This window comes from Euprymna scolopes, chromosome 4 (assembly GCF_053919585.1).
Source record: "Euprymna scolopes isolate OS-2025 chromosome 4, ASM5391958v1, whole genome shotgun sequence".
NCBI lineage: Eukaryota > Metazoa > Mollusca > Cephalopoda > Sepiida > Sepiolidae > Euprymna > Euprymna scolopes.
In genome coordinates, this window is record NC_136485.1 from 60,333,029 (window position 1) to 60,354,489 (window position 21,461).

Below are 21,461 nucleotides of genomic sequence, written 5' to 3' on the forward strand. Positions count from 1 at the left end.
CCACCATCACTGCCTAGCCTATTGAACTTGCTTCCGTCGCTAAAAAGCACTTTTGACCAATATGAAGAGTCATGATTTTCATTGCATCTGACGAAGTTCAGACGGCGCTTTACGTTATTTAGAGAAATCATTGGCTTGCGTCTTGCAACATATCCTTCGCAAATTAAATTCCTTTAATCTGGTCTTGACAGTAGAAAGAGAGCACTTTTTAACAAGATCGCGCTGTTATTGGATTTGAGGAACCGTTTCAAATCTGTTTCATAGGCTGCGGATCTTGATAGCATTGTCTTCCCTGTTAAAAGTAACTCTAGTACTACTAGATTTAGGGAGGTCACAAACACTGCCGGTGTTTTGGTGCTTTTACACAGTCTTTTGTACCGTTTACTCATCACATTTCAATTTGCGGCCGATTTCTAGATTGGATAAACCAGAAAGGTGAAGATTAATGAGCTCCTGACGATCACTAAGAGAAAGTCGTGGCATATGGACTAAATGTTACATTGTATAACCTGGAACAACAAGAATTACGATTAGAGATGCTTTGTTGCCTGTGGTGCATATTTTAAAATGATTAAGGGGCGATAATTTAAGCTGGTTTTGTTGCTGCGGACTTTCTTTTTGCCTCCTCAATTTGAAATTATTTTTTTTAATTGATGTGAATACCAGAATATAATAATATAAGGTAAAATTATAGAGGAATAAAAGACAAATCAAATGAGGTATAGGTTGTTTAAACAGTTATATTAAATTTAGCTTAAATTTGCAGTTTTTTGGAAAAATTACAATTGCAGACTTTCTTTTTGCGGCGACGTATATATATATATATATATATATATATATATATATATATATATAGAGAGAGAGAGAGAGAGAGAGAGAGAGAGAGAGAGAGAGAGAGAAAGAAAGAGAGAGAGCAAATTATAGTGATTCAATGAAATTTAAAAAAAACTTTTATTCAAATTAAGGATTTTTTTTATTATTCCAAGTAAGACAAAGAATACTAAAAAAATCCTCGATTTGAATAAAGGTTTTTTAAATTTCATCGAATCACTATAATTTGCTTTATTTGATCTATCCTGTATATTGAGCAATTCCTATTTAGATGGGATAATGCATAGAATATTACAACCAGTAATATTTTGTAAATCTTATAATCACTGATAGAATTCCGATGAGAATTCTGATAGATATTACTTGAAGTAATACTTTCAAGGAGATCCTAGCCCAAAAGGAAAACCTCAATATTTAAGAATAGAGCAATATGTAAGTTTCGTGGTTTGCTGAAAAGCAAAATAGCGTCCATTCGCAGCTGAACATTTTTCTAACTGCATTTCATTTCCTCTGATGATATGAGCCATTGTTGAAAATCCACGGATTAAGGAAATTAAAATAAAAATTAAAATATATTCCTTTGTCAAGCAATAAATTCTTAAATCGAATATATGTCTCTATATGTTGTTTTTTTTTTTCAGAATTTAAAATTAAACTACGAAACTTATATATATATATATAATTATATATATATATATATATATATGTGTGTGTGTGTGTGTGTGTGTGTGTATATATATATATATATATATATATATATATATATATATATATATATATATTTGTGCTACAAATTTTTATTAGTGTTTCAAAAATAATGTCGGAAACAATACATAGAAAAGAGTAAAGAGAAAAAAGGGTAAAGAAAACAAAAGAAACTTTATGAAATGGTAAATAAACTAATCGAATCCAAACAGGACTTTAGTAATTCCATTTTAGCTCTAAATGATGTAATCTTGCTCCTAACGCGATTAATTTCGTTTTTCATATCTAACGTACCAACTCCTGGAATATTTTAAATGATTTCTTCTGGTACAAAATCTTTTCATTTTCTTTACCTTACTCTTTTCTATGTATTGATCGTACCCGACTTGATATGACTCCAATATATTTTAAGTGATGTTATTTGCGAATACACCCTAACAGTAAATAAATATACATTTCTTTAAATTAAAATGTGTTTTAAATAATAATTATTAATAATATGAGAAAAATTACAGGAATATTTAAATTTCGTTTCAATCACACGACTTTTCAGACAGCAAACACAAATTCAAGATGATTTAAAAGAAACCCCTATTATTAAATGCTCGTAGTTTATTACTAAAATATAATTCTTTCAGGATACGAACGTGACAACACGCATAGCATCAAGTTTGAACCAACTTTTTAAACAAAAAATCTAGTTTCCACTTTTGTCCATAATTTCGTTCGTGCCAGTCGTTATACCAGCTGAGGTTCACCCTGACGTCAGTCAGGCAACCTAGAAACTGTCCCGAACCACCAGCCCCTTTTATTGTCAGTATGAATTATAGTCCGGCTTGGTTCTAGGAAACGGATCTTCCTAGACTTACCTCTTTTAGGAAGGAGTTTTATTGCTGTTCAGTAGTGGTGTCTCTATCAAAAAAATAGCAACAGGTGCGTCCTGCTCTATTTGTGGCATTCCAGAGTGCCCCCCGTTTGGTGGAGCTGGCATTAGTCACGTTAAATAACCTTGTGTCACATCTGAGGTGGGAAACGCGTAAATGTCGCCACTTCTTTGTTAGGATGGCATATGTCCTGTTCAGTTCTAGGAGGTGTGCCCTTCCAGAAATTACCCTCTTTTTCGGGAGTAGGTAGGCAGTCTCTAACCATTGGCCTGAGGTATCTCTACAGGGGAATTCCGACGAGTACGTTTTCGGTTACTTTTATTATATTCCTGTGCCTCCTTCTTACATTAAACGGCCCTTTATCCCACATTAAATATATTTCGTATCTAACCTTGATACATGTAAATATTGCCCCCTTTTTTTTTTTTTTTTTTTTTTTTTTTTTTGTCAGTATAAGGTATGGTCCAGATTAACTTTAGGAGGTCGTATAATCCCAGAAATTATCTCCTCTTCTGTTACTGGTCGCTTGGGGTTTCCCTACGGAGGAATATCCTTCTCGGCTATTTTTTAAAAACATTCTAGAGCGTCAATTTATATTAGCATCATGCCTAACCCTGTTGCAGTGAGAAGCGGGTACATAGAAGTTGATGGGGTTTCGGGATCGGGTGGCCGCTGATTCAGCTGTTTGTCAGGTGTGATTGCTTGTCGGCTATGAACAGTTGACAGTTTAGTTTACACTGACGAACAAAGAATATGTATTCTCACTTGATAAAAAACAAGATATGCCTGTCTAAGACAATGTTCATTCACCCCAACGATATCATTCCATGACATAAAAGAATACAAATATTTGCAACACGTGTTTAATGAAAGTAATTGAAACCGCGAGGGAAAGGCGTGTCCCGATTAAGCGTTACTTTCGTCTTTAGACATTCTTAGTGGACAGTTTTCTAGATTTATGCTTTTGAAAAAAAATCCACAAAACTACATTTGATAGTAATTAAAGAAATGTTATATGACCAAAGGAAAGAAAAAATGTTGAACTTAAAAAAAGGCATCGAAAATTGAAACCTTGAAATGTTCAAACAGGACATTGATGAACCAGGCAAAGAATTTTTTTAGAAGAACCCGTACCGTGAAACACCAATGAAAAAAGTAACGAAACTCTCCAAGAGCAGTAGAAAGTACTCTATAGCTTCCGTACATTCATATATGATTTACCTCTGCACTCCATGTTTAAAAAGGATGTGTCCTCTATAGTATCAGATATGACCGAATGGTTAATTGTAGGCATAGACCAATTCATACCATCTAACAAATTTAAACAAAAACCTAACAGCCAGCCATGGTTCTCCCCAGAATGTGCTGCTGCTATCGCGCACAGAAATCACTTTTTCCATAGCTACCAACGTAATAGATGCACTGAAACTAAAGCTGCTTTCAGGTCTGCCAGCAACCACTGTAAAAGAGTAATAAAAAAATGCAAGAGAGCTATATGCCCAGTCTGTTAAATCCAAAGTAGCTGATCAGCGGCTTGGGTCCCACCAGTTTTGGCAAATAACAAATAAAATCCTGAACAGAAGTGTGCGTTCTATACCAACCATTATCAATGGACCAGAGGTCATCTCGTCAGCGTCAGACAAGGCCAAACTATTTGCAAAGAACTTTGCAGCTAATTCTACCCTATGCGACGAAGGCCATCAACTCCCCATATTTCCTCCTATAACACAGAACAAGCTAGGTAACATACAAATATCCGTGCAGGAGCTCGCCAAACTAATAAAGAACCTAGATTCCAGTAAAGCAACTGGCCCTGATGGCATCCCAATTATAGTGTTAAAAAAGCTTCAACCAGAACTTGCTCCCATACTTACGAAACTATTTAAGCGCTGCCTTAAGGAGAAGTGATTTCCGACTCCCTGGAAGACCTCTTCAGTTTGCCCTATATTTAAGAATTCAGGTGATAAGTCATCTCCCTCTCAATACAGACCTATAAGTCTCCTGTGTGTTATGAGTAAGTTGCTGGAATCCATATTAAATAGAGAAATAGTCAACCACCTCAGCAGGAATAACCTTCTTAGTGACACACAATATGGTTTCCGCTCTGCAAGATCTACCGCAGATGTGCTGACGGTTATATCCCACAGGATAAGTGAATCTCTTGACAAAGGCTTCCTTTCTAGGGCAATTGCTCTTGACATATCAAAGGCCTTTGACATGATATGGCATAAGGGTCTACTTCACAAGATTTCCAGCTACGGTATAACGGGAAATGTTTTCTCAATCATTAAATCATTTCTCTCCGATAGGCTCATAAGAGTAGTGGTCGATGGACAAAAATCGGAGGCCTGCAATATAAATGCTGGAGTCCCCCAGGGGTCAATCCTGGGCCCAACTCTCTTCCTGATCTACATCAATGACCTCCCTAAACACATACTTAAATCATTCGTTGACATCTATGCTGATGACACAACCATCTACGGCAACACATCAAAGGCTGTAAATGACAAAGTTCTCTCTGATTCTCTCTCCTCTGATCTCGAGCGCGTGGTTCAGTGGGGGAAGATGTGGCTGGTTACCTTTAATGCATCCAAAACCAAACTCCTATCCTTACATCATCAACGCTCTGATCCCCAGCATGCATCAATTGTGATGGATGGCTCTCGTCTGGGTGAGGCACCGTGTTTTGACAAGCTTCTGGGTTTGACCTTTACTCCTGATCTGAAATGGAACACGTACATCAAGTCTGTTGCCAAGGTCGCTGGAAAGATGGTGGGATCCTTCTACCGCTCCAGAAGATATCTCACTACTGATGCAATTCTCTATCTATATAAAAGCCAAGTACGTCCAATGATGGAATACTGTTGCCATATCTGGGCAGGAGCTGCTAAAAACAGCTTATCCTGCCTTGACAGAGTACAAAATAGACTTCGTGGCTTAGTGGGGGATGCCCTTTTCTCTACCCTGCAACCTCTCTCCCACAGAAGAGACGTTGCGAGCCTGTCCTTGTTTTATCGTTATTTCCATGGCAGTTGCTCGTCTGAACTCCAATCTCTGGTCCCCCCTCGCCAATCTTTCACGAAAAACACCCGTCTAGCTGAATCCACTGTGAAAAATTTCCCCCACTCTATATCTGTGCCTAAATCAAAACGCGGATTCCATGAACTAAGCTTCTTTCTTAGAACCGCACGCCTGTGGAACTCTGTTCCGTCTGCCTGCTTCCCTCCGGACTACAACTTGGATGTGTTCAAGTCCAATGTTAACAAATTCCTAATGAACCGCCTCCTTAAGTAAACACTTAAGCAAATCTCCTCACTAACTTAATGTACTTGCAATAACCCTTATCCCTGAGTGGCTTCCGGGCCTTGATAAGTGGTGATCATTGTGTGTAAAAAAAAAAAAAAAAAGTGGACCTTTGGTTTACTTCCGGTAACTTCGTAACATCCGTTTCTTCTAATTTTGTATTTCAAGCCTGACAGTTCATGGGCGATGTTTTTGACAAAAGGGGAAATAATTATTGTTTTCTAGGTCTGCTATTTTCAATAGCATCACCGTATTGAACATCATTTAACTATCCATCTATCCACCCCATTAATCTTCATCCTTAGGTGGATTTTAGCCTTGATGAGTGGTTATTGCTTAGTAAATAAAATCGTTGGGAGTATGAAATTCACAAGCGGTCCCCAGTCGCATATACATCCAAGTTAGGCGAGATGACGATGTTATGTTTTAGCAACTCTTGGGGGGGGGGCGTCTATATACAGCGCCTGGTATTTCCAAATTGGTCACCTCTTTGGTACTCCCCAAATTGCTAACAAATCTTACTAACCAGGTTCAACAGTGCTTAACTTTGGTGATCAAAGTGAGAACCGTAGTATTAACGTGATTATGTCATATTATCTTAGAACATATACTGACTTTTATAAAGTAGAGCTTAATTGAAGTCAGTGCCCCTACTAATGCTGGCTTAAACACAGCTAAGAGAGAGAATGGATAACGGCACAGCAAATTCTTATGTAAGACATGTGAAGAATTTGGAATCTTAGAACGATCATTTCAGCAATTATAGTAGCAACCGGGCTCAGGAAAAAAATATTAAAAATCAATCTGGGCAATATCACCGGTGAACCAAGTGCGAGAAAGATACAAACAATTGCGTTTACAGAGACGGTTATAATCTTTAAAAAAAAACTATTGGTTTCAATATTTGTAAATAGCAGGTATCTTGTATCTGGTAGCTCTTGTATCTGATAGCTTGCCCCATCCACATAAAAAAAAAAAGATTTTTAAAAATTGGAAGAAAGTAGAGCATTGCGTCGGGCAAAGCTAATGAATCCCACATCGTGTTTGTAACGTCGATATTTGACTTTGTTTAAGAATGTAGAAGACGGCATGCGGATTTACCTGCGGCTGTTATAGTTTTAAGGTCGCAGGTCAAACAGACATTAATTAATCTTGATTTGCAAAAGGAAATGTAAGCATTTGAAGAAGAAAAATGTTTGCTGATGTGTCGAATGGAAAGCAAAATTAGACGGAGAATGAGGTGGTTTCAGTATCTGTAAGTGAAAACGATTTGTCTCGGTCGGTTGACATAGGATAATATCAAATATATATATATATATATATATACATATATATATTTATATATATACATATATATATTTATATATATATACATATATATATACATTTATATATATACATATATATAAATATATATACATATATATATATGCATATATATACATATATATATATGCATATATATATACATATATATACATATATATATACATATATATACATATATATACACATATATATACACACACATATATATATCACCTATATTGTAAAGAACACTAGATTAGATCTCTTATTTCATTATCATTTTTGACACGTTTCTCATCATATACATACATTCCAATATACAGACAAATATATACACATCTGCATATATATATATACATATATATATATATATATATATATATATATATATATATGAGCAAACAGTTAATGAAATATGTTAAAAAACACTTTGAAATGAGTTAAAAACATATTTAATCTGAAAAGGAAACACTAGATAAATGGATAGTCCTTAATCCGCGGAGTTTCGAAGAAATACTCTCCTTCTCATCAGAGGGTAGGAATTAGCAAAATGCGGGATCGGATTTTGCATGCAGAAGTATTTGATGAAACAACAAATAAGTCAAAGATCTTACTTGAAAACAAAATAAGTTAAGTAGAGGGAATATGGTAAATAAAAAGCTGATTACCATATTCCCTCTGCTTTTTCTTTACCATATTCCCTCTGCTTAACTTATTTTGTTTTCAAGTAAAATCTTTGACTTATTTGTTGTTTCATCAAATACTTCTGCATGCAAAATCCAATCCCGCATTTTGCTAATTACTACCCACTGATGAGAAGGAGAGTATTTCTTCGAAACTCCGCGGATTCAGGACTATCCATTTATCTAGTGTTTCCTTTTCAGATTAAATATGTTTTTAACTCATTTCAAAGTGTTTTTTAACATATTTCATTAACTGTTTGCTCATATTATAAGCTCTATTTCCTATTTGGTATTATTATCGAGCTTTTATATCTGGCTGAGATAATTTTATAAATATTAATTCTTTAATATTTATAATTTACTTTAATTTTACCATCTTGGATCATTTTGGTAAATTCAATTGTAATTTTCATTTTATATATATATATATATATATATATATATATATATATATATATATATATATATATATACTAGCATGGATGCCCGGCGTATCTTTTTTTTAATTTTACCCCTATTATGACCCCTTAAAATTTATTGTTTTGGGTTCAAATCAAGTTATCAATTTAGATCCATGTCCATGGAACCTATATCTAAAATTTCAATTGTTTAGATACCGTTTACTTTTTTAGAAATCGTTGAACTTTGATCCCCGAACAGCCAAATTTCTACCCGAAAACCGATCACATCGATTTTCCCAAATCTCAGTACACTGTATATCAAATTTCGAGTCTGTAAGTTAAAAATTGATAGAGTTATTGCGTAGGTAAATATACACAGACACACACATACACACAGACAGACACGTTTACTTTTTTAGATATATAGATGGATAGATAGATATATACTAGCAAGGAGACCCGGCGTTGCCCGAGATTGAATGAGGATCACCGAAAGTCCCACACTTCCAATACTCCTATTGTCAAATCGAAATCTGAAATTTTTCAATCAAATCAGGTAGCTGTTCTAGTCGGGAACCCACCGCGGTGCACTGGGAGAAAGTTTCACATGCCTGCAGTGTCTTAGTCAACAATACATTGTAGTCTACGTTGCAATGTAATGAACTTATTGATGATTTTATAAAAGTATTTTCATATGTTAGCTTGAATTGAAATTTAAAATTCAAAAGTCAAGTATTTTTCCGGCTCAAAATAAAGTCGAATTTGCTCCACAGGTCATAATCGCTTATATATAAAGTTTCAAGCAGACCAAAAATTGACAGAATAGGTTGGTAGAGACCGTTTCGCACACAGATAGACAATTGTTCGCCGAATGAGGTGAATATTATTTATATCACTCCCACGACAGAAAGATGCAACACAAGATCGGGAAAGTGGGATCTAATAAACCAGCGACCTAGAAGAGCACTCTATAAAAATTTTTTAGGCAGCCTCGTCGGCATTCCCCAGTAGTATACGTTTTGTAACAGCGTGGGAGCAGCTTCAACCAGTACGGAAAATGTAAAAGTAGAATTAAAATCAAATTTTCTCATTTTTTTTAAGGTTTAAAAGTTTGCAGAAAAAGAAAACTATTTATTTATTCATTTATTTGCGGACTGCTATTCTCATCCGCATAGTTGCTGTTTCACGATGTTTCGGCCAACTATTCTTCTGGCCTTCGTCAGGTGGTTAACTGCGATGGGATAGGAATGCTGAGTTTCTTAACTGTATCCTCAGTAATTACTGCCTTCCATGGTTGTTGTCGTCTCACCACTTTTTGGGCCAATAATTACTGAAAATACAGTTAAGAGACTCAGCATTCCTATCTCATCGCGGTTAACCACCTGACGAAGTCCAGGGGGATAGTTGGCTGAAACGTCGTGAAACATCAACTATGAAGATGAGGATAATAGTCCGTAAATAAATAAATAAATATGCAAATTACTCATCGCAAAGGATTCCAATAAAATAAAACTATTATTATTATTATTATTATTATTATTATTATTATTATTATTATTATTATTATGTACTCACTAGGAATTCTCACACAGGTTATCATCATAGATTGCTCACTGATAATAACCGATGGCGTCCCTTACAGTCTGAGTGACAATAGGTTTCTTCAGATTTCCAGGACTCTCCACCTCTTTCGATAACCTTTACAAATTACTTTACGTCATCGCAACAGCCGCTTACTATTGATTCCTCGCTGGCAACGATCGTTGCTCTTCACTCAGAGTTGGAAGCAATAAACACCCCAAGGTTCCAGTCGTCTGTGTACTGTTTAAGTGGAGGTCTAATTAGTGCTCTCTCTTTCTGTGTCTCTCTCTGTCTCTCTCTGTCTCTCTCTCTCTATCCCTCTCTCTCTTCGCCCTTTCGATCTTCCTTTATCCTTCATAGTTATTTCATGTATTATCAGCTGAAACAGATGTGTTTTTTATTTATATATTATTATATTTTTTTATTCATTCATGCATTTTATTTTTTTTTTTAATATATATTTATAATGAGATGTCTTGTAGTTTCAGTTGGGGTGTTTCATTTCTGTTGTAATCTCCTTGAGGCTAGTCATTGTTTATGTGGGCTGGTTGCCGCATTCGGGGATTTTCCTTAATATTTCAGCTGTTTTTTATCATTGATGTTTGACGTAGACTCTTTGTCATCCCTTTGATTCCAGTTTCTCCTAGTCTTTTTCTATGTATATTATTATTTACTCACTAGGAGTAATCACACAGGCTATCATCAAACATCTCTCTTTGAGAACAACTTGTGATGTTCTCTGGAGTCCAAGTGACAACAAGTCTCCCCAGATTCCCAGTACTCTCCACCTCTTTCAATAACATTTGCAAAAGAATTTGCGTTATCGCAACAGTCGCTTACCATTGATTTCTTGATGGCAGCGACCTTTGGTCTTTACTGGAATTTGGGTGGTAATAAGCCACTTCAAAATGGCGGAGGTCTGGTTAGTGCTTTCTCTCCTCGGTCTTTCCATCCTCCTTGACCTTCCTCACTTATTTGGCGTGACAGTTTATGGTGACACAAACAGATACATACACACACACAAAAGGGGGCGGAAGGCAGGGTCGCAATGGGGTTACGTTTATTATTATTGTCTTACAAGGAGCTTTCACGCAGGTCATAAAAGATTTCTCCTTGAGAACAACCTGTGGTGTTCCCTGGAAGCTGAGTGACAACAGGTCTGCTCCGACGTCCAGTACTCTCCACCTCTTTCGATAACATTTGCAAATGAATTTGCATTATCACAACAGCCGCTTACCATTGATTTCTCGCTAGCAGCGACCATTGATCTCCACTAAAGTTTGAGTGGCAATAAGCCTCCCCAAGGTACCAGTTCCCTTGGCATTTGTCCAGCGGAGGTCTGGTCAGCACTCTCTCTCCTCAGTCTTTCCATCCTCCTTGAGCCTTCTCGACTTTTTTTTGGGGGGGGGGGCGGTGATTGAGTAATCGGAATGGGGATTGAGAACTTACAGCTTCAGTGCCCTTGGTTTCATGTAATGTTTCGTGTTTTCACTTTGCAGTAGCTCGTCTGGCCCGCGCATGTGACTCTTTATTTTTATTATTATTATTATTACTATTATTATTATTATTATTATTATTATTATTATTATTATTATTATTAAATAATTGCATTATTGGATGCATAACGAACAACTATCATTGGAATGGAAATGTACAAACTTATTAAATGGTTGATAACGAGAAAAGTTTTGTATTTACTGTGCATAATCGACGAATAGGATTTATTACCTTATCGTACTTTCGTGAAGTGACCAAATATTGTAAAAATCTGAGAAATCTACGTATCAAGTGTTGTTGCATGGATAAAATTGCGTGCACTAATTGAACTCAATTTAATGCTAAATAATGTAGAGAGTTTTGCCAGTTCACTTTGTCATGTGACAACCCATCCGTTCCGCCCAAGATCGAAGGCCAAGCAAAACGCTTCGTGTATACGTTTTTAAGTAAGTCAGAAGGAGGGTGAAACTGAAGATAAATTGTTACGATTTTTCAGAGTGTATCGGATAACCCTCAAAGCCGAGTACAATTTTTGGGGAATGTCACCAACTGACTTTATATTCGCAAGAAATATTAGATCGGCATTCGATAAAATAATATGTAACACAATCCAAAGGTTTGAAAAATAGAACGCCAATACAACAAAATCTGTTAAGCTCAGCGAAAAAAAAAAACACCCATCTATTTAAAGATTATAAAACTGTGGAAAAAAAAAATAGCTGGAGAGAAACGAATTGAAATAATAGTGTATATGGTTTGATTTCCGGAATGTGTTGTTTAAAGACACTCTAATCAGCTTTAAAAAACTGTTATTCTTCTGAATTTAATTATTTAAAATATGAAGGTAATCTATTATATAAAGGGCAACTGTCTTTACGTATGTATATATGTATGTATGTATGTATGTATGTATCTATCTATCTATCTATGGGCGAATGAACCCTTTTTCGGGGTCAACGGCCAACTAGCACCGTGTATATTTGTGTATATATATGTATATATATATGTGTGTGTGTGGTGTGTGTGTGTGTGTGTGTGTGTGTGTGTGTTGAGGTGGAGAGGGCTCCCGTGAGCCGTGATGAAGGCAACCTTTCTAGGAGAAACAAATCTCTGATTTAAAAAAACAATAAAGCGGGAGACCAGTACCCGCATTAAGTTGGTCTGCAGTTTAACTTGTTGCTGGCTATCTTGCTTTTGCTTGTTCTGGATCTTAACAATTTGAACCGAGAGAGAGACTTAGCTGTCGTACAAAGCTAAAACTCTGTAACATACTCTTTGTATAGATACTCCCTCAGGCATTTGGGCTCATGAACATTAAGTGTCTGAGGGAGTGGCACTCGTCTGACAAGACGTTGCAATTATCATGTATGTATGTATGTATGTATGTATGTGTGTATGTATGTGTTTGTATATCCAGCTAAAACATTAAAAATATGAAACGGATCACCATTAAGTTAGTATCGTCTGAAAGAGCATGGATCCGGACGTATAATATCTAAACAAAAAAAAACACTTAAATCTTCATTCTGTGAGGGACATCTGGACCAGTATTTGTTTAATATAAAGATGTTACACATAATTTCACTTCTATTTAATTTTATATAGCCCCGAGCAACGCTGGGTATCCCTGCTAGCCTATGTTTAAAGTACCAATGAAAGAATGAGGAAGGAAGGGGTTATTGAGAAGCAAAAGTTGTTAAAAGTTCATCATCAACCATTTACCTTCCTCATCTTCTACACAAAAATTAGCATTACGGATTTTATGAAACAGCATTCGTACTGTGTTTCTGAATTTGGAAATAAGAATTGATAAATCATATTACTTGTATTATTCGGAATACTATTCTACCTTTAGTGCTACTTTCACAACGTTTTACGGCCGATGTAACCTCTGACATTATTCATGTTTTTGTCGAAATCGGGAATCTTCCTGTCGAACTCGGGAATCTTTCTGTTGAACTCGGGGATCGGCACAGAACTTCGAAAGGAAACCTGTATATAAACCACGGCAAATAGCATGCTTTAAATAACACAGCGCAGACGGCTATGTTCATATATCGAGCCGTGAGCGAAATGACGTCACGGTAAGGAAAATGAGCTAAAAAAGAGATCGCGTTCAAGAAGACGATCACGTTAGAAATGTGAACAACGTTCGAGAGTACGTTCGGGAAAACGATCACGTAAGAGACGGCACAGCTGTAAGGAGAAGTCATGCGTGGCGAGAGAATGAGGAAATAAATGTTGTTACAAAAAAAAAACGAGTTGAATTTTATTTTCATTCTTTTTTTCTACTTTGCGACCGAGGCTACAACGTGTTAGGTAACGTTACATTTCGTTCCGTCAGCCATGACCGAGTAGAGGTTTGCAAAGACCCATAGCGTAACGGATAAAGCATTTGTTTAAATGTTTCTTTAAGTAACACTCTTCTGGAGGTTGAAGGTCCAATCCTCGTTGCAGGCGATAATAAGAATACAATTACGACTTACTAAAGACTATTACCCGTTCATAACTAACGAGATGATAGTACGCTACCTCCGTTGATTAAATAAAGGATTATGTTCGAAATTCCGCGCAGATTCCCGAGTTCGATAACAAAAATTCCCTAGTTCGATAAGATACACCTGAAGAAGATCGGAGGATGCGCCGAGCGAAACGTTGGGAAAATAACACTCAATATGAATATAACATTGTCCGGAAACCAGCACACGTTGTGTTCAGTTTCAATCGCAAAAGAATACCAAGACGAAGAATAGGAAATAACTCCAACTCGCTTGTTCTCTGTAACAACAATATTTATTTTCTCGTTTTCTCTTTACCGCTGTGAGATCCCTCCCGTGATCGTCTTCTCCAGCGTCCTTCACGCCTCGCAAGTAATCTCGAACGTTATCCACGTCTCTCACGTGATCGTTCTTTCTTTTTTATAGTCTTTTTTTATTTTCCAGGAGACGTCATTTCGCATGCATTTACATCCGCGCTGTGTTACATGAGAAACATAGTCCGAATATAACAATACGATAATTCGTACGGTCTGATCACTTACTAGTGACTCTTCTTCCTCTGCTCTTGATCATTAGTAAACCCTTTTTACCTTTCTCTGTCGATAATGGAGGCCGTTTAGTATTTATTATGACCAGGTTTGGATTCGTGCAAGAAAACAAATGTGTTCATATGCCTGCTTTATTCATATCCACTACTAAAAATACTTCAAAACTGTATTCTGAAACAAATTACAGGAAATGTATTAAAGTTGTCCTTAATTAGTAAGCATGTAGGAATTTGTATAAAACACTTAATGCAATTACGTAGTATATAAATATCCAACGAAACGGACATACAAATCTTTGAAAACGGAAACTAAATGGTTTCAACACGGACTCGTGCCGAAAATGTCTTAATATTCAAAATTACACAAGAATGTGAGAACAATGTATAGAAATTAAGAAAAGAATAGACATTTGTCGGCCATCCTTGTAACCCCTTCCTCCCTTATTAGGCTTTTGACGATCTTATAATTTGTCTAACTTGTTTAGAATTCAGTAGATTAAGTGCTGGTGATGTATTTCTTTTTCAGGCATGTTTGTATTGAAGTGAGTCTATCTCGTTTTATAATGATTAGGCCATTGCATCATGTGGTTTTGTGCTTTGTTTAGGTAGATAAAAAAAATGAACAGACAGGCAAATTGAGCAAAATAAACATGAGTTTTCTACCCGTGCTAACACTACTACTAAAATAATGTAGAAACGATTAGTCACAACTAACGAATCTACTTTTTTTTTCATCCTCGTTATAAAAAAAAAAGTTTCAAAATTGTATTCTAAAAGAAATGACAGGAAATGCATTAGAATTCTCATTAATTAAGTAGCATGTCGGAATTTGTATGAAACACTTCAAGTAATTAAGAACAACGTTTTGCTAGGATCAACAAATACTTTAAGGCATGTTATAAATCTGTGTCCGTATTTTAATGCTGTTTTTCCTTTTCCTATATTGTAGCTCGTCGTCCTTGTAAGGCAATGTGTCATGCCAGAATTGGCAATTTTTATGTGCCAACTGGAGACACAGTGACCGATGGCACACCTTGTGATGAGACCGGAAACGACATTTGTATTGCGGGGAGATGTAATGTAAGTGCAACTTTTTTTTTTCTCGTGGAAGTATGTTCCAAGTTTGCGCGGGAGAAAATAAAAGATGCTCAAATAAAAAAAAATGTGTTTAAGTATCATTCAAACATGGTAGTGTTTTAACATATAGTTAAGTGGCAGTTTTAGTCATTTAGAACTGCTCTAAAGCTTCACCACTCACTCATTTTTTCGACCAAATTTCAAACAATTATTACAGTTCATAGATCACCTTCTCGGCTATATTTTGAAGAAAAATATTTTCAATTTTCGTTCAGTAAAATAAATTTATGATGAATTTACTGATGTTCAAAATCGTAAAAAAACGTAAAGAGGTGGGCGACGTTTTTATGACTGGTTTCCATTGCAGCCACATTGCTTCAGCGACTACTGTTGCTACTAATTCACTGCCGTTGCGAAAGGAGAAGTAACAAGTGAAACAGGCAGAATGAAAACAATGAAAGGGAGATAATTGGGGAGATTTTTTTTAGCAGACGAGTGCCGTACATTGTTATTACATATGTGTATGTTATGTTTATGGAGACAAAAAAAAATAATACTAAAATTAAGCAAAGAACAAGTGAATTTACTGAAGCCTGGAAAAATCATGGATTACAATTAAAAAAATCGAGCATGAAAAGTAATATGGAAACATGGAAAAGTAAATGACTAGTTGTTAAAACTGGATAAGAAAAGGACAAGATATTCTAGTAAAAATATAATAAATTTATAACTTAAAATATTGCAGCATTAAAATGTTTTTTAAAAAATCAATTTAACATTATATAATAAATTCTTAATGCTGCAATATTTTAAGTTATATATTTATTATATTTTTTACTAGAATATTTTGTCCTTTTCTTTTCTAGTTTTAACAACTAGTCCTTTACTTTTTCCATGTTTAAGCTTAACCATATTATTTTTCATGCTCGCATTATCTATTGTAATAATACAATGTGCATAGAAAATAAACACTTAATCCTTTCAGCTAGTTATAATATCTAAACTTAGTAATTATATATTAGTAGGCATAACCGTGATTTGTAGGGTAACAGTCACAACCATGATTTGTTTTACATTAATTTAATGCAAAACATCATAGACTGCGACATATATCCTCACAGATTAAATGATTACAATCCTCAAATATCTCACCATTTGAAACAACATTTGCTTTCATTCTCTCATGGAATGATATTATCACTTTCAACATATTTTCGAGTATAGCAAGTTTTCGCAACACTTTCCACAAGGCAGCCTGGTTTCCAGTGCCGAATGCTTTAGTGAGGTCCACGAACACCACATACATCTCCTGATTCTTTTCGTGTTATGACTCTTGTATTGTTTGTCTTTTATTTTTCGGTAATGCTGAAACATGCATTTGCTGGAACCGAGAATGGCGTTAAAATTTCAGCATAGGACAAGTGGTGGCCTTTTTAATCACCAGAGAATAAAAGCCAAAACTCTTACTTGAAACAGTATAATTCGTGATTTACTGTTTGCAAATGATGCACTTGTGGTTACTTTGTTCGAGGAAGCTAAATCTATTATGAACAAGTTTTCTGCTGCTTACAAGGCATTCAGATTAACCATAAGCATAAGAAAATCTGGGGTGTCAAGCAGAACCTACCTGTGCATGCGTTCCCCTAAATGCCAATTCAAATTAACGGTCAGTTTGAAATATGTCAAAAACTTTAACTATCTCGGAATTAAAGTAAACACTAGTGGGACGCTTGATGATGAGATAGTCAATAGAACTGTAAATCCCTCCAAGTATTGTGGCCGGCTTATGTTTGTACTACTACTACTACTTATTATTATTATTATTATTATTATTATTATTATTATTATTATTATTATTATTATTATTGGCGGCTCACATGGAGCTTTCACACAAGTCAACAAACGATCGGTTTGGAGACCTGTGGTGTTCTCTGGAAGCTGAGTGACAATAAGTCTCCCCAGACGTCCAGCTCTCCCACCTCCTTCGATAGCATTTGCAGATAAATCTGCGTCATCGCAACAGCCTCATACGATTGATTTCTCGCTGGTAGTGGCTATCAGTTTATACTGGAATTTGAGTCGCACTAAGCCTCCCCACGATCCCAGTTCTCTTCGCGCTTGTCCAGCGGAGGTCAGGCCAGCCCTCTCTCCTCGGTCTTCCCATCCTCCTAGACCTTTCTCGGCTCTTTGGTATCATTTTTCTATTTGGGGGACGGTGATGAGACAATGAGGGGATGCATGATGGTGGTATAGAACTTGTTGATATGCAGCTTCGGCGTTCTTCATTCCCTGTAACGCTTCTTTGTTATATTGTCTTGTGTTATTCCCGACATTCTAGGGTTTTCCTTAATATTTCAGCCGTTTTCTTTATCGTTAGGCGTTGTATTTTTGCAGTTATTCCTCTGATTCCAATTTCTGCCATTCTTTTTTTGAAGTTTTTCGGAATTGTTCCTAGTGCTCCTACTATTACCGGTACTATTTTGATTTTCTTCATCATCCAAATCCCTTTTAACTCTCTGGCTAGCTCTGTGTATTTGCTTCGTTTCTCCTTTTCTTTCATACTCACCCTGTGGTCAGCTGGGACAGCAAAGTCTACGATTTGACAGGATTTTTCTTTCTTGTTAATTATTACGACATCTGGTCTTCTTGCCTGGATGGCTTTGTCCGTCCGTATGTCCATGTCCCATAGGATTTTGTGGTTCTTGTTTTCGAGTGCTGTTGCGTGTTTATGCTTGTACCATTTGTCTGTACGCTCAAAATGTAGTCGTTTGCATAATTCCCAGTGCACCGCCCTCCCCACTTGGTCATGCCTGTTTTTGTATTCCTTTTGGGCCAGTTTGCTGCATTCACTTACTATATGGTTTATCGTATCGTCTCTCTGTCCACATAGTCTGCATTTGCTGTTTTCTTGTGTTCTATCGATCCTTGCTTTGATATGGTTGGTTCTTATCGAGTTATCTTGTGCTGCAGTTATTAGAGATTCAGTTTCACGGTTTATATGTCCTTTTCGCATCCATGTCCAGGTGTTTTCGTTATTCTCATCTTTTGTCATTCTTATGAATCTTCCGTGGGGTTGTTTCTCTTCCCATTTCTCTTTTCTCGTTTTGTCGTTTGTCTCTCTGTTTTCTGTTTTGTTGCTTTTTTCGGTGTCTCTCGCTGCCATAATTATTCTGTCAGTGTTTTGTATTATGTATTTTTCTAGTTCTTTTTTCGTATCCTTCACACAGTCTTCTATACAGATCAGTCCTCTCCCGCCATCTTTCCCTTTCACGTAGAGTCTGTCAGTATCTGGGTCTGGGTGACATTATTATTATTATTATTATTATTATTATTATTATTATTATTATTATTATTATTGTTGTTGTTGTTGTTGTTGTTGTTGTATGATTGTTATTATTATTATTATTATTATTATTATTATTATTATTATTATTATTATTACAAAGAACGGTTGTTATCATGCAATATACAGGCTGGAACGATAAAAGTATCGCCCTAAAGAAAACAACACTGCAAATTTTTTTTAAAGACTTTTATCAAAAACCTCAATTCAGGTAACTTGATTATGTAGTAGAGCTGACATCTATCAATGTAACCACCTCGATACGGGTCTGGAACTAGGAGCATGCATTTTCCACAACTACTGGTGGGAGGATGGCGAATACTCGGCGGATGACGACCATTGGGCTGGGTTTGGGGTTGTGGAAGGTCATATTCGTGATGTTCTCGACGTATGATCAAACAAAGTAGTCCAGCGGGTTCATGTCAGGGAAGGAGGGGGACCAGTGAGTAAAGAATATAAAGAGGTAACACTCCTTCTGAGGCCAAACTTAGGTTGCTTTGTACTTGTGGGCCGGCGCCGAGTCCTGCTGCCACAGTCAGGGTCTACTAGCCGCCACTAGATAGCACTAGGAGATCACCACACTCTTCAGCACATCCAGGTACACTTTAACGTTGACTTTCAAGCCAATTTCGAAAATGTGAGGTGGCATGATGTGTCCCTAACTCAAAACCACACCAAAAGCCATAACCGTGCCCGGAAACCTGGTTGAGCTATCCCCTCAAGCGTTGAACCGTCAAAATTTGCATTTTGAGGTTGCTGGCAATGGTTCTGTTGCCATAATTTGAATCGGTAGGGAGCATGAGTTGTAAAGTGGCGCATCTCCAATCTCGCTCGTTGAACATTGTGTTACTTTCAGACATTATAGAAGGCTCCTATCGCTCTTGGGATTTGTACACAACTAGTCAACTATCAGATGATCTGTAACGAAAAAGGAAACCGGTTTTAATCAAACAGAAATGGAATCATGTCGTCTTTTCTAGGGCGACAATTTTATAATTTTACCATGTACTTATACAGAAGTTAAGAGACTTATTTTCTTGTTATCTAATTTACACATGTGTTGTTTGTGTTTATAAACATGAGCGCATAAAGAAAGAGTATCATAAAATATGATACAGATACATATGAGCATAAAAAACACTTATTGATTACAGCTAGTCATAACATCTTAGTTAATTATATAGTGCTAGACGTAGCCGTGACTTGTGGATCACTATTTGAATTATTACGTATCATACGTTGAATTCATTTAAAAATTTATAAAATGTGACAACTTTTCAGACATATTTCTTGTTAAACTATCTACGTTACACACGGAACCACACATTTTACGCAGTCTACGTCGCATAGGAAAAGGAATAACTCGATTTTTTTGTGTATCAATGACATTTATTTCCGGATACTTTCTCGAATAAAATGTGATTGTGTTCCTTTTCTGATTTCTGTCCTCTCGGAGGTCGTCGAACCTGCTCTTGAACGTGCTCTCAAACGTGATCGTCGGTCTAAGCACGCGCTCTTTTTATAGTCTTTTTCTTCGCCCACGGCTCAACATTTGCATCGAGCTCTGTCACAAACTTAAAGAATCTCCTTTCTTCTCTATCATCCTTATTATCCTTATAATTAATAATAATATTGTTTACTTAAAAAGGAGTCGCTACGTCTAGCGATGCAGATTAGGTGTACACACAACGAATCACGTATCTGTGAATAACTATATATGCATATATAAAACTTGTGTATCGTTTGTTGATGAATAAATATTTCCTTAAACAAAATAATGTGAAATTCGTTCTTGTTTTATTAACATTGTTACTGGATAGGTTTTTATTTCATACTAGCAATGGGTGTCCGGCGTTGTCCGCGTGTTTGGAGGTGTATGTTGAGCAAAACAAAAAAAAAAGAAAGAAAGAAAACAAAAGAACGGTAATTTTTTTTTTTAATTTAACCTCTATTATGACCCCTTAAAATGTATTGTTTTGGGCTCAAATCAAGTTATTAAGTTAGATCCATGTCCAAGAAACCTATATCTAAAATTTCAAGTGTTTAGACCCAAAATTGTCGGAGGAGTTCTCAAAGGTCAAATCGTTGAACTTTGACCCCTTAACAGCAAAATTTCTGGCCGAAACCCGATCACATCGATTTTCCCAAATCTCAGTACCCAGTATATCAAATTTCGAGTCTGTAGACTAAAAATTAACAGAGTTATTGCGTAGGGAAATGTACAGACACATACACACACACACACACAGATACGTTCACTTTTATGGATATATAGATAAATAGAAATATGAAGTTAGAATATTGTTTTATTACCGAAAATATACCTCTTTTAGAAACTTGCAATAAAGTGATACACAACATTACCAGAAAATAGAAAAATTGGCATAACTTTCAAATTCTAAAAAAATCAGGCAAATAAGTCTCCTTGTTATGCTTTTCTAGCGTACTAAATTTCACTTCTCTGGGCTTCATAGCAATTTCACAATAAAAAAATATTGACCTGCAATAAACTATGCACAGATTTTATATATATATATAAATATTTTTTCTTTTATATATATATATATATATATATATATATATATATATATATATATATATATATATATACTAGTACGGGCGCCCGGCGTTGCCCAGGTTTTTGGAGGTGTGTGTTGAGCAAAAAAAAATGTGGTAGTAGAAAGGCAGGCTTGAACCCGTACCACGAAGGAGGAAAAGAACGTGAAAAAAAAACGTGACATCTTTGCTGTTACGACCACCGCCAAACCGGAAGTGACGTAGGTTTAAATTAAGGTTAGACAAT

At 36.0% G+C, this 21,461-nt stretch overlaps 1 protein-coding gene across 1 annotated transcript in view; it reads left to right on the plus strand.

Annotated features, from left to right (window-relative positions):
- The window catches only part of LOC145270887 (A disintegrin and metalloproteinase with thrombospondin motifs 16-like), a 353,446-nt gene that overhangs the window by 278,630 nt on the left and 53,355 nt on the right, over nt 1–21,461 (plus strand). The window contains exon 6 of the mRNA XM_080126443.1: nt 15,188–15,318. Coding sequence (XP_079982569.1) covers nt 15,188–15,318 — 131 coding nt within the window. The remainder of the gene's footprint in view (nt 1–15,187; nt 15,319–21,461) is intronic.